Source organism: Engraulis encrasicolus, chromosome 24, assembly GCF_034702125.1.
Source record: "Engraulis encrasicolus isolate BLACKSEA-1 chromosome 24, IST_EnEncr_1.0, whole genome shotgun sequence".
In the NCBI taxonomy this organism is placed as follows: Eukaryota; Metazoa; Chordata; class Actinopteri; order Clupeiformes; family Engraulidae; genus Engraulis; species Engraulis encrasicolus.
Window position 1 is genome coordinate 45,197,194 of NC_085880.1, and position 12,343 is coordinate 45,209,536.

The 12,343-nt window shown below is 43.6% G+C and overlaps 2 protein-coding genes across 2 annotated transcripts in view; both read left to right on the forward strand.

The window, feature by feature from the left end:
* The first annotated feature begins 2,615 nt into the window (after positions 1 to 2,615).
* Positions 2,616 to 5,529, forward strand: LOC134441119 (uncharacterized). The gene is made up of 4 exons (XM_063191309.1): positions 2,616 to 2,702; positions 3,372 to 3,806; positions 4,329 to 4,898; positions 5,205 to 5,529. The coding sequence occupies exons 2-4, from the start codon at positions 3,391 to 3,393 to the stop codon at positions 5,527 to 5,529; spliced, it is 1,311 nt and encodes a 436-aa protein (XP_063047379.1). The 5' UTR covers positions 2,616 to 2,702; positions 3,372 to 3,390.
* Positions 5,530 to 5,916: 387 nt separating this feature from the next.
* LOC134441120 (uncharacterized) overlaps positions 5,917 to 12,343 on the forward strand; it is a 41,160-nt gene continuing 34,733 nt past the window's right edge. Inside the window, 9 exon segments of the mRNA XM_063191310.1 lie at positions 5,917 to 6,251; positions 6,670 to 6,969; positions 7,122 to 7,213; positions 7,433 to 9,209; positions 9,494 to 9,664; positions 9,798 to 9,971; positions 10,254 to 10,427; positions 10,519 to 10,565; positions 11,000 to 11,522. Of these exon segments, the coding sequence (XP_063047380.1) occupies positions 5,989 to 6,251; positions 6,670 to 6,969; positions 7,122 to 7,213; positions 7,433 to 9,209; positions 9,494 to 9,664; positions 9,798 to 9,971; positions 10,254 to 10,427; positions 10,519 to 10,565; positions 11,000 to 11,522 (3,521 nt within the window). The 5' untranslated portion in view covers positions 5,917 to 5,988.

Below are 12,343 nucleotides of genomic sequence, written 5' to 3' on the forward strand. Positions count from 1 at the left end.
GGCTAACCGCTTAGTGGGTGAGTGAGTCAAGTAACCAAGTGAGGGAGTGAGTGAGTCAGTGAGTGATTGACCAAGTCAGTTAGTAACCAAGTGAGGGAGTGAGTGAGTGAGTCAGTGGATGTCTTGGTTGGACAGGGCATGAGTGATGGCGGAAGACAGAAGCAGAGACGAGGCGTTTATTTTTTTTTTACCAATAGGCAGACTAAGCAGTTACCTAGGGCCCCCACCAAAATAGGGCCCCCTAGTAGAGGACAGCAGTCAGCACTGGCTGCCATGGTGAATACAGCAAACACTAGTGGTGTCAACAATGATGGATTCGGCGATGCAATCCAATGCGGGGCATGGACGATCTAGAATCGATCCGGCAACTTTTTTAAAGTTTCAATTACTTCCATGGATATTTCGGGAGCAAATTAAATTAAATAAAAGCACTTCAAAACATTGCAAGACTGATACAGACTGATACAGAAAACAGCTAATAAATTGTTGCTCCGTATCTGACTACTTGTATTGCCTCATCATGACTGATTAAACATTTGCTTTGCTTTCAGTAGAAATGTGATGCATTGCAATGCATTGTAGAATAGAATCGAATCGAATTGAATCGCTACCTCCCGAATCGCGATCGAATCGGATTGTGAGGGCAGTGCCAATCCACACCACTAGTTAATACCAGTAAAAATAACTCGAGCACCCCATGTCTATATCTTGTTTCCTTTTGCAAGTCACCTAACCTCAGAGCCTGACCTACAACCTCACCTAAACTGAAAGTCACTTTGGATAGGTCAGTCATGGGTAAGTGGTTAGGGTATCAGGCTTGTAGCCCAAAGGTTGCCACTTCGACTCCCAACCCGTGAGGTTGGGGGAGGTCGTAATTGCTCCCCCATCCTCCTCCATGGCCAGAGGCGCATCTTGCCACCAGGCAAGGCAGGCAGCCGCTTGGGGCCCCCAAGCCACTAGATAGTGAATAACAGCCCACATTTTACCACAGTAGTGGCAATTTTGGTTCAAATGTTCATTCTTTTGCATTTTCGCTTGGGGCCCCACCTGACCCTGGAATCGCCTCTGTCCATGGCTGAGATACCCTGAGCATGGAACCATCTTTTCAAAGTTGCACTTGAAGAAGGGCTAAGGCTCAAAATGTTGTGCCACAAACAACTGGGAGCATTAACAGTGTTGTGGACATTCATCATTTCCTTCAGTTATTTTGTTTTGTCCAGCACCTGTGGCACAGATGTGCACACATACTCTGCTTTCTTGAAATCACTCATTTAGGATATTCACTTCCCATGCCTCTGCAGCTTGAGGCTGTGAGTCCTGAGTGTCAGGAGGTCATTAGTCAGAAGCAGGGCCACTGCTAAGGTTTGAAGGCCTCAAGCATAACTGGTCAGGAGGTCCCCCTCATAATTAGGCCTCTAAATACAATAATAATAACAATATATTGTGTAACTCTGCACCTTGAGATCCCTGAGTGTCAGATGGCCATTAGTCATCTGGGATCTGGGATCTGCAGGTCAACTCTGAGTCAAGGGGATGGAGGAGGAAAACCACTCCACAGATGCTGGAAAGACTCCTCAGTCATGGGTGCTGTTTTCACATTAGATATTAGACATGTTCTTGAACGGGGGAATATAGGGAGATGTCAGTAAAAGTCATGAGATCTCTCTTAATCGCAGACTTTAAATCAACACCCCACATCCATGATTTGGACAGGATATCCATTATTGCTACATTACATTTGCTTAACGGTCTTTTCCAGAGTAAGTTACAGGAATAGAGATTAAGGGTCAGTCTGCCTGCTAAAAACAAGTAAACGACATCCAAGCCATGAATGAGAATGAAGGGGCATATTGAGTATTAAACCCACCTAAAATGTCTCAAATTAAAGAGGAATTGGACCTGCATGGTTCTGACCACCACTGACCTCCACCACTCATTCATGCTTTGGCCACAACTTCAACGACAGTTTGTTTCCATTAGGGTTAGGGTTAGCACATTCTGCATAATTATTGCATGAAAGTGTTGCTTCAGCATTATCATTTCTAACAAGTATGTTACAGCACCAAGATGATTTGAAAAAAAAAAATCCTGGCCCTGCCATGGCCAAACGGTAGGGCACTCGTCTACCACGTGGCTGACCCGGGTTCGATTCCCGGCCTGGGTCTTTGGCCGTCCCTTCTCTGTCTCTCTCTCCCCACTTGCTTCCTGTCACCACCTTCACTGTCCTGTCATAAATAAAGTTTTCCTTTCATCGCCTGTAGATGGCACAAGTGTTCAACATTTCAACATGGTGAAGGGATCCAATGGGATTTAGGATACAGTGAATCCTGTTGACAGAAAAAAATATTACTTAAAACAAAAATTAAAAAGTAACGCGGTTAGTTGTGGACTTGTAGAGTGCACAAGTGCTTAGAAGATGATGCCATTACAAAGATGAAAGTAATTTTCCATACCGTCCCTCAAAAAAGAAGGGGGGGGGGGGGATTAAGAAACAGGTTCTGGAACCAGACAGACTAGATTATGCATCAACGTAGGCTATCTACCTCTCCCTACATTATGCTGTATTGGTGCTCACTACTCACTACTAAGACACCTTCATTTCCTGTGGGATTAATACGAGTTACTCTCCTCTGCAAAAGGTGACATGGAAAATAGAGGAGGTACAGTCTGAGGAGCTGGTGCCACAATGATCCTGGCAGGAGGTAAGATAATAATAATAATAATAGTAATAATAATAATAATAATAATAGTAATAATAATAATAATAGATCAGATTTATATAGGCTAGCACTTTTATTGGTACTCAAAGCCGCTTAAAATCATTGCCTAAAGTACTGTATGAGTTTTCCACTGTTTCAAGTCTCATTCAGAAAGCCAAGGGTGTGTCTGTAGTGGAGATAGGTGGAGGGCATTGTGTGGTCAACTTTACTCATCATTGTGTTTCAAAATCATATGTAGCTTTGTGGACACACTATTTGGTTGAAAATCTTAATTACAGGGTCGTTACTTGATTCAAAAAGCAGCGACACTTCAGCCACAAGCTACTTGAAAATGTAGTTCAAAGAGTAGCAAATGTCTGTAAACATGACTCAACTGAAAGTGAAAGGGGAGTTTTCATTATCCTCAGATGACTCAGAGCATGACCTGTGGCACGCTGTAATAGACATGGAAAGTTAACTACTATAGTACTACGCTACTATTGCCATTCTGGTAATAGTTCATTTATAATGCCGTGTCTTAAGGGGTTAAGTATTCACAGTATTCACAGCTCGTAGGCTAATTATGAACCAACATATTTTGGCGTGTTTTCCACTGACTCTACTGAAGTTGTTTTCACAATATTTTCTGACTTCATCTATTTTTTATTTTAGTGAAAGGAATGACTTCAATATGAATCCGTTGCCTCAGTGTGAGCGTGTTGAAGCCATCTCTGGGTCTGCACCGCTTAGGGGACATGATGGGAGCCTCAATAAAGGTCCAAAACAAGACTCAGAACATTTACACCATGAAGAACTCAGCACAGCCTCTCCAGCTCCACGGAGGCCTGTATCTCCATGCCCCAGTCTCCAGTCTGACAAGTCCATGGAGCATCCTCCCATCTTCAGCGGCCAAGCACCACATCCTGGGCATGATGAGAGCCTTAGTCCTCCTGGTCCAACACAGAGAGCCGTGTCTCCATCCCCCAGCCTCCGGTCTGACAAGTCCATGGAACATCCTCCCATCTTCAGCGACCCAGCACCACAGACACACGTTGGGGCCGCGTATGCCACTGCCTTTGGGGAAAAAGCTGTCAGCCTTGATCAAAGGTAGATACACGAGTTCTGAATATGTAGGCCTACAGTAGCTAATGTAGGGCTGTTATTATTTGTGTGTGTGCGTGCGTGTGTGTGCGTGTGTGAGTGTGTGAGTGTGCTTTCACACGTGAACCTTCTTAGCAGAGCTGCTGTGTGAATGTGAGAATGTCTATTCGAAAACACTTTCAGGCAACTGTTGTGATATATACATACATTATGATTGTGTTTTGATTTTTACAGTATTGCATATCTGGTGCATTTATTTGGTCACAGTTACCTTGTTCAAAATGAGCACCCAAGTTATTGCTTAAAAACATTGCACTTGGCACTTGGGTTTGCTGGTCATACCTGTCTTTTTAAGCAGCCTAGCCTACGTTTTTTAATTTACCTGATCAGGAAACACAAAAACATATCAGTGAAAGTGCGTAATACACACACTTACGTGCGCACGCATGCACGCGCGCACGCACACACACAACTATAAAATTCCCTTCATACAGTATATTTGTGGTATTTTGTGTAATTTATGCACAGGTCTAACCTGAACCAAGAACACTTCCACAGCACAGCCTCTCCACAACCACAACGGCCTGTATCTCCATCCCCCAGCCTACAGTCTGACAAGTCCATGGAGAATCCTCCCATCTTCAGTGGCCAAACACCACATCCTGGGCATGACGAGAGCCTTAGTCCTCCAGGTCCAACACAGAGAGCCGTGTCTCCATCTGCCAGTCTCCAGTCTGACAAGTCCATGGAGAATCCTCCCATCTTCAGTGGCCAAGCACCACATCAACATGTTGGGGCCTCCTCTCCACAACATCCACATGTTGGGACCTCCTCTCCACAACATCCACATGTTGGGACCTCCTCTCCACAACATCCACATGTTGGGGCCTCCTCTCCACAACATCCACATGTTGGGGCCTCCTCTCCACAACATCCACATGTTGGGGCCTCCTCTGCTGCAGCTGAGAGAGGGAATGAGGAGACCTTTAGTCCTGGACCAATACAGAGAACCGTATCTCCATCACCCAGCTGTAGATCTGAAAAGTCCATAGAGCATCCTCCCAATATTGGGGAGAGCCAAGTGAACCGTGGCCAAAGGTAAGAGCATCAATGTATATGCATATTTCATTTCTGATCTAAAAAGATGTGATTTATTCTTTAGTCCATCAGGAAATACACAAAAATGTCTGAAAGTGCATAATACACACACACAAACACACATGGACGGATGCACACAAACGGACACAGACACAGACACAGACACAGACACACCATAGAATCCTCTTAATATATTTTTTAATCGTTGTCTTGAACAACAAAAAGATCTTAAAGTGCACAATGCACAGACATACACACAATTATAACATTTCCTTCACAAAGTTGTGCTATTTGGTGTATGCACAGGTCTAACACAAACCAAGAACACAGCACACCCTCTCGACAGCCACGAAGGCCTGAGTCTCCATCCCTGAGCTGTCGATCTGAAAAGTCAATAGAGAATCCTCCCATCTTTAGTGACCAAGCACAACATCCACATGTTGGGGCCTCCTCTCCACAACATCCACATGTTGGGGCCTCCTCTGCTGCAGCTGGGAGAGGGCATGAGGAGACCTTTAGTCCTGGTCCAACACAGAGAGCCGTGTCTCCTGTACCCAGCTGTCAATCTGAAAAGTCCATAGAGCATCCTCCCAATATTGGTGACAGCCATGTGAACCGTGACCAAAGGTAAGAGCATCAATGTATATGCATATTTCATTTCTGATCTAAAAAGATGTGATTTATTCTTTAGTTCATCAGGAAATACACAAAAATGTCTGAAAGTGCACAATACACACACACATGGACGGATGCACACACACACACACACACACACACACACACACACACACACACACACACACACACACACACACACACACACACACACACACACACACACACACACACACACACACACACACACAGCATAAGAATCCTCTTAATATAGTTTTTTTTATTATTGTCTTGATCTACAAAAAGATCTTAAAGTGCACAATGCAAACACATACACACAATTATAACATTTCCTTCACATAGTTGTGCTATTTGGTGTATGCACAGGTCTAATACAAACCAAGAACACAGCACACCCTCTCGACAGCTACGGAGGCCTGAGTCTCCATCCCCGAGCTGTCGATCTGAAAAGTCAATGGAGCATCCTCCCATCTTTAGTGACCAAGCACCACATCCACATGTTGGGGCCTCCTCTCCACAACATCCACATGTTGGGGCCTCCTCTCCACAACATCCACATGTTGGGGCCTCCTCTGCTGCAGCTGGGAGAGGGCATGAGGAGACCCGTAGTCCTGGTCCAACACAGAGAGCCGTGTCTCCTGTACCCAGCTGTAGATCTGAAAAGTCCATAGAGCATCCTCCCAATATTGGTGACAGCCATGTGAACCGTGACCAAAGGTAGGAATATCAATACATTTAGAGCGTCCTTGCAAAAATTGTGTATATATCCATTTTGGAACATTTTTGGAAATCTACATTTTTGCATTGAGCGTTGTATGCAATATGCATGAATTGGCAAGAGTGGAAATAATTCACTTCCGAACTGTCATTTCCAATAATAAAATGCAAATGTCAAAAATGGTGGGTACAACATTTTGCGACAAAAATCCTTCAAATGCATGTTGCATATCTGACACGAATCCATTATGTCTCATGTAGTCTAGGTTCAGAATTCACCAAGTCCTCTTTCATTACAGTAATTTGTCATTATTTGCCTTTGCAATAGCTATCTTTTTTTTTCTTTAATCAAGATTAATATCCTGTATTATTGTCTGGATCAGGAAAACAAATCTCCCGTTCTTCTATTGATACACAGGCCTAAGGATGACTCACGGACCCATTTCACAGACCCCACTCAACCACAACGGTCCATGTCTCCATCCCCCAGCCTACAGTCTGACAAGTCCAAAGAGAATCCTCCCATCTTCAGCGACCAAGCACCACATCCACATGTTGGGGCCTCCTCTCCACAACATCCACATGTTGGGGCCTCCTCTCCACAACATCCACATGTTGGAGCTTTCTCTACTGTAGCTGACAGAGGGCATGAGGAGACCCTTAGTCCTGGACCAACACAGAGATCTGCTCTGTCCTCTCTATCCAGCTTGGAGGAATGGTAACAACTTCTGATTTGTTGAAGAAACCAATTTATTTAAGTTTCTTTAAGAACCATGTACTGGCAGCACTGTATTTGGGCCAAACAAGAATGCATATCCCACTTCTGAACTCTGTCAGAAATGAAACTAACATGTTTCGTCTTGTCTTCAGGACACCCGATGACACGGCTTGTCATCATCCAACGCCACTCCAACTGTGGGCCATGTCACAGCAAGCACAAACAAATACCAACGATTTCAAAGGTAGGGCAATTACAGCTAGGTTTCGTTTTAAGAGGACACACCTTATGCTCTTTGGAACACTATAACCTAAGTGTAGCTATTCAATAGCAGATGCCAAAGACTCGTTTAAAATTACATGGAGAAAAAAAAAGAAATTTAGACCATTTAAAAGAAAAACAACACAGCCTCTCATATTATCTATTAATCTCTATACTAACGTAAGACATTCACATTCAACAGATTTGCAAAGCATTAAGGTGTCCCACAAAGCCAACATGAGCAAGAGATTTGAGTATGTATGTGAGGGGAACGTTACACCAGGAAGTGAGACCCCATTGAACAGGATATTTACTCCAGTTTACATCACTGAGCGCTGCAATGAAGGGCTGAAAACAAGTGAGGTTCAACAGATCGAAGCATCAGGAAGACAATCGCAAGACACTGCAATTGATTGCAATGACATCTTCAAGCCACTAGGTGAAGAGAACATGTCCATCAGAGCTGTACTAACCAAAGGCGTTGCTGGCATCGGGAAAACGGTGTCTGTGCAGAAGTTCATTCTTGACTGGGCTGAGGAGAAGGCAAACCGTGCTGTAGATTTCATATTTGTTCTTCCATTCCGGGAAATGAATTTGATTATGGATCAGCAGTACTCATTCCACCAACTTCTGGTTGACTTCCACCCTGCCTTGACGAACTTGAGTGATACCAAAGATCTCTATGACAACTGCAAGCTTGTAGTCATCTTTGACGGGCTAGATGAGAGCAGAATTGGATTGAAAACAGCCAGTGGCCAACAGCAGCTAATTCATGACATTACAGAGAAATCTTCAGTTGGTGCCTTGGTGTCAAACCTCATCAATGGGAACCTTTTGCCATCTGCTCATGTATGGATCACATCAAGACCTGCAGCAGCTGGTAAGATCCCAAATGAGTGCATCAGCCGTGTGACAGAAATACGTGGGTTTACTGACCGTCAGAAGGAAGAGTACTTTCGGAAGAAGATCATTGATCAGGGCCAAGCAGACCAGATAATCTCACACATTAAGGCATCCCGAAGCCTTCATAACATGTGCCACATTCCTGTCGTCTGTTGGATCTCCTCAATTGTGCTTCAGGAAATCTTTCAGAATGAGAGAGAAGATAGACCACAGACCCTGACAGAAATTTTCACCCATTTCCTAATCATTCAGATGAACATGAAGAACAAGAAATTTCATGGGGAAATTGAAGAGTGTGCTCCCAGCAACAGGATTCTTGAAGCTAACAAAGATGCAATTTTGAAGTTAGCAGAGCTAGCATTCAAACAACTGGAGAAAGAAAATCTACTCTTCTACGAGGAGGACCTTGAGGAATGTGGCATTGGAGTTACTGAGGCTGTAGTATACACTGGCCTGTGCACTGAATTGTTTAGGGAAGAGTTTGTGTTCAGAAAAAGGAAAGTCTTTTGTTTTGTCCACCTCTCGATTCAGGAGTATCTTGCTGCTCTCTATGCATTTTACTCCTATGTGAACAGGAACTACAAAGTTCTAAGATCCATCCTCACGGGTTGGGAGAGGCAACACTTCCTGGAGAGTCTCCTGAAGGATGCTGTGGACAAGTCAGTTCGGAGTGAAAATGGTCACTGGGATCTGTTCGTGCGGTTTCTTCTGGGAATCTCACTTGAATCAAATCAGAGACTCCTGCAAGGCTTACTGCAGCAAACGGTCAGCAGCTCAGAGAGCATCGCAGAAACCATTAAATACACCAAAGAGATCATCCGCTACAAAGACATCAAGGAAAGATGTATGAATCTTCTGCTGTGCCTGCTTGAAATGAATGACAACTCTCTACACAATGAGATTCAGGAGTACCTGGAGTCAGGGAAAGAGCTGCTGCCTTCACACTGTTCAGTACTGGCCTATGTAATCCTGGTGTCTGAAGATGTACTCGACGAACTTGACCTCTCTAAATACAACACCAACAAGGAGGGTCACAGAAGACTTCTCGAAGCTGTGAGAGGCTGCACAAGGGCTTGGTTAGTAAACATATGATCCTCACCAAAGAACACATTTGGCTACGTAATCATTGATGGTCTGTCTGTTGTTATACTGTGAATGTTGTTGAATGTTTCTGGTTAACAGAACGTGAATATTATGCATAGTGAACATGGAACATTGAAATATACAATACAGTTCACTGAATGTAATATTTACAAATGATTAAATACATTCTAGCATCATAGTCAGAATAAAGTCATGACAAGATCATTTTATGTGTCATTTGATTTTACACACTCAACAATTCTCTCTCCTCATCCAGTCTGATCGGCTACCACTTCTCCAGGAATGTCTTCAAGCCAGTGGCTTCAGCACTTCAGTCAGAAACCTCTCAGCTGAGGCATCTAGACCTGAGCTACAATGACCTCAAAGGTGTGCAAGAGAAGCTCCTTTCTTCCCTCAGCACTGAGCAATGCAAGCTGGAAACTCTCACGTGAGTGTTCACTTCATGTCATTAGTGCAAGCTACCTTTAACGCACAGTACATCTCTAACTTAACATGATGTTACAGAAAATGTGATGTTACAGCAACCTGAAGTTGGCTTCCACTCTTTCCTAACTTTACAGGCTGAACTGCTGTGAGCTGACAGGAGACTTCTGTGGCTCCATAAGCCAGATACTCGAGTCCGGACACACACGTCTTACAGAGTTGGACCTGAGCAACAATGACATCTCAGACGCAGGGGTAGATCAGCTCTCAAATGGGCTGAGGTCTGAAAACTGTAAAATTGCCGTTCTCAGGTAACAAACTGAATGTTTAACATTAGACAAGCACAGAAATAAAAAAAGAAACACAAGGCCAGTAAACACATTTGGGCAGTTCATGATATTTTGACTTTTTAAAGACTCGTGATGATATCTACGGCATAAACTTATTTGAAATGGAAATGTGTGTGGCCACTAAATTGGGACATTAAACACAAACTGCCCCTTTATACATTAACAATATCGATAGTGTTTTTAGCAGGATCTATCTAATTCTAATTTTATCCTCTCTCTGTTTTGTATGATGGTCCTCAACAGGCTCTCAGGTTGCCTGTTGTCAGAGAAGGGCTCTGAGTCTCTGGCTTCAGCACTGGAGTCCAACCCAGGCCACCTACGAGAGCTGGATCTTAGCTACAACCAACCCAGTGAGGATGCAGTCTCTCGACTCTCCTCTCTTCAACACAACAAAGACTACAAGTTGGACAAGCTTGCGTATGTTGTGTTTTTACTGTGAGATAATGTCAGTCATCCATGTGATTGTGCTTGTATTTGAATTCACCGTGACTTTGTTTCTGTACCTCAGAGTTGATCCTGCTGGAGTTGAATGGTTGAAACCAGGATTGAGGAAGTGTAAGTTTTTTTTTCACATTTTAAATAAAAATGTTTTATCAAACAGTAAAGTCATATTACTAGAGTAATTCAACAGTTCAAAGTTCCATGCACAGCTTTAGGTGCTGGTAAACGATCAATGTCTGAGCGAACCTGATGACGCACAGAGACACAAACGTGTTGTTCGCTCTAAATAAACGAGCATAAAGTCAAGAAAGTGTGCGGTAAACTTCATATTACTAGAGCCTTTGATTTAAATGTAGTACTTACTATGCGCTAACTAATCTAGGCTCGTCCAAATTATTCCATTGACATCATCCTGGTGGGGGGGACTAGTGGTATATCTGAGATTTACCACTTCCTGTAGGGTACCTTAGTCTGTTTTGTCATCAATTAACCATGTTCTCAGTATACCCCCCTGGTGTGCATGTGTGAAACATGTTTTTCTGTTACAGATGCCTGTGAGCTCACCATGGACCCAGGCACGCCTCACCGAGACCTAAGGTTGTGCAATGACAACACGAAAGCCAAACGGGGCTCTGAACAGCCACATCCTCCCAGCCCTGACCAGTTCGAGATCTTCGAGCAGGTGCTGTGCAGAGAATGTCTGACTGAATGCCGCTACTACTGGGAGGCCGATTGGATTCACAGAGGGGCCTACAAGGGCATCACCAGGAAGGGAAAACAGGACAGTCAGTTTGGGGCAAACGACAAATCCTGGAGCTTGATTTGCCGTGAGAACAAGTACACCGTGAAGCACAACAGTAGAGACATCAACATTCCAGTGGCAGAGCTGTCCACCAGTCAGAACTGTGTAGGTGTGTATCTAGACTGGCCAGCCGGCACATTATCCTTCTACAGAGTCCATAACGACAAACTGACACACCTCCACACGTTTTCTACAACCTTCTCTGAACCCGTGTACCCGGGATTTGGACTAGAGTATGATTCACATGTCTCTCTTTGTCAGATCAAGTAGTTTTTGTCAGATCAAATTTCTAACTAGAAATGCACTCAGAGAGTGCAGACCACCGCCAATGAAGCTGTTTGATAGACCATTTGACCATGTTACACCTTACACATATTTGAAATGGAAAGTCTTCCTGCCTTGTTTTTGTGGAGTTAGAAACTGGAATGTCGAAATTCGGCCTATCCCGCAATGGGGAAGAATCTTTTTTTTTTTTATTCCTGGGTGCGGATCATGATCCGGATCACCACCAAATTTAATAACTTATTCCTATAGTTACTTCCAATAACTCCAACAAAATTTCATCAAAATCCGTTGATAACTTTTTGAGTTATTCTGACAGACAAACAGACCAGCAGACAGACAGACAGACAGACAGACAGACAGACAGACAGACAGACAGACAGACAAACCAACACAACCGAAAACAGCCTCCTTGGCGGAGGCAACTACATGTATTGAAAAGTGTCAGGAGGAGTCCAGTTGCTTACAGTAAACTCTCTGGATGTTTCACAAGGGTTGTTAGCATTGATGCAGATGCAGTTTGGTCAAAGTATTGCATCATGATTTCATACATACTGTATGTTGCCTTCATTTTCTCAGAAATCCCGATCTTAAACTTGCAATACTGGGTTGGGATTTTTTGACGTCGTCTCGTGCGGAAGAAGCCAAGACTGAGATACCCGAGTACTGTACATGTATTTTTTTATACAATTTGTGGCCAATTTGTGCTGAAACAACAAACTTCGAGATGTAGGCCTACCTTAAGATCATTTATTGGAGATGCATGCACTGTTGTATGATGTGTTTGACATTATAATCAATGTAGTTC

Excerpts from the sequence above, each read along its gene's own strand:
- LOC134441119 (XM_063191309.1), top strand. The coding sequence starts at position 3,391 with ATGAATCCGTTGCCTCAGTGTGAGCGTGTTGAAGCCATCTCTGGGTCT. Across the intron at positions 3,807-4,328 it reads GCTGTCAGCCTTGATCAAAG|GTCTAACCTGAACCAAGAAC; the intron begins GTAGATACACGA and ends ATTTATGCACAG. Across the intron at positions 4,899-5,204 it reads CAAGTGAACCGTGGCCAAAG|GTCTAACACAAACCAAGAAC; the intron begins GTAAGAGCATCA and ends GTGTATGCACAG.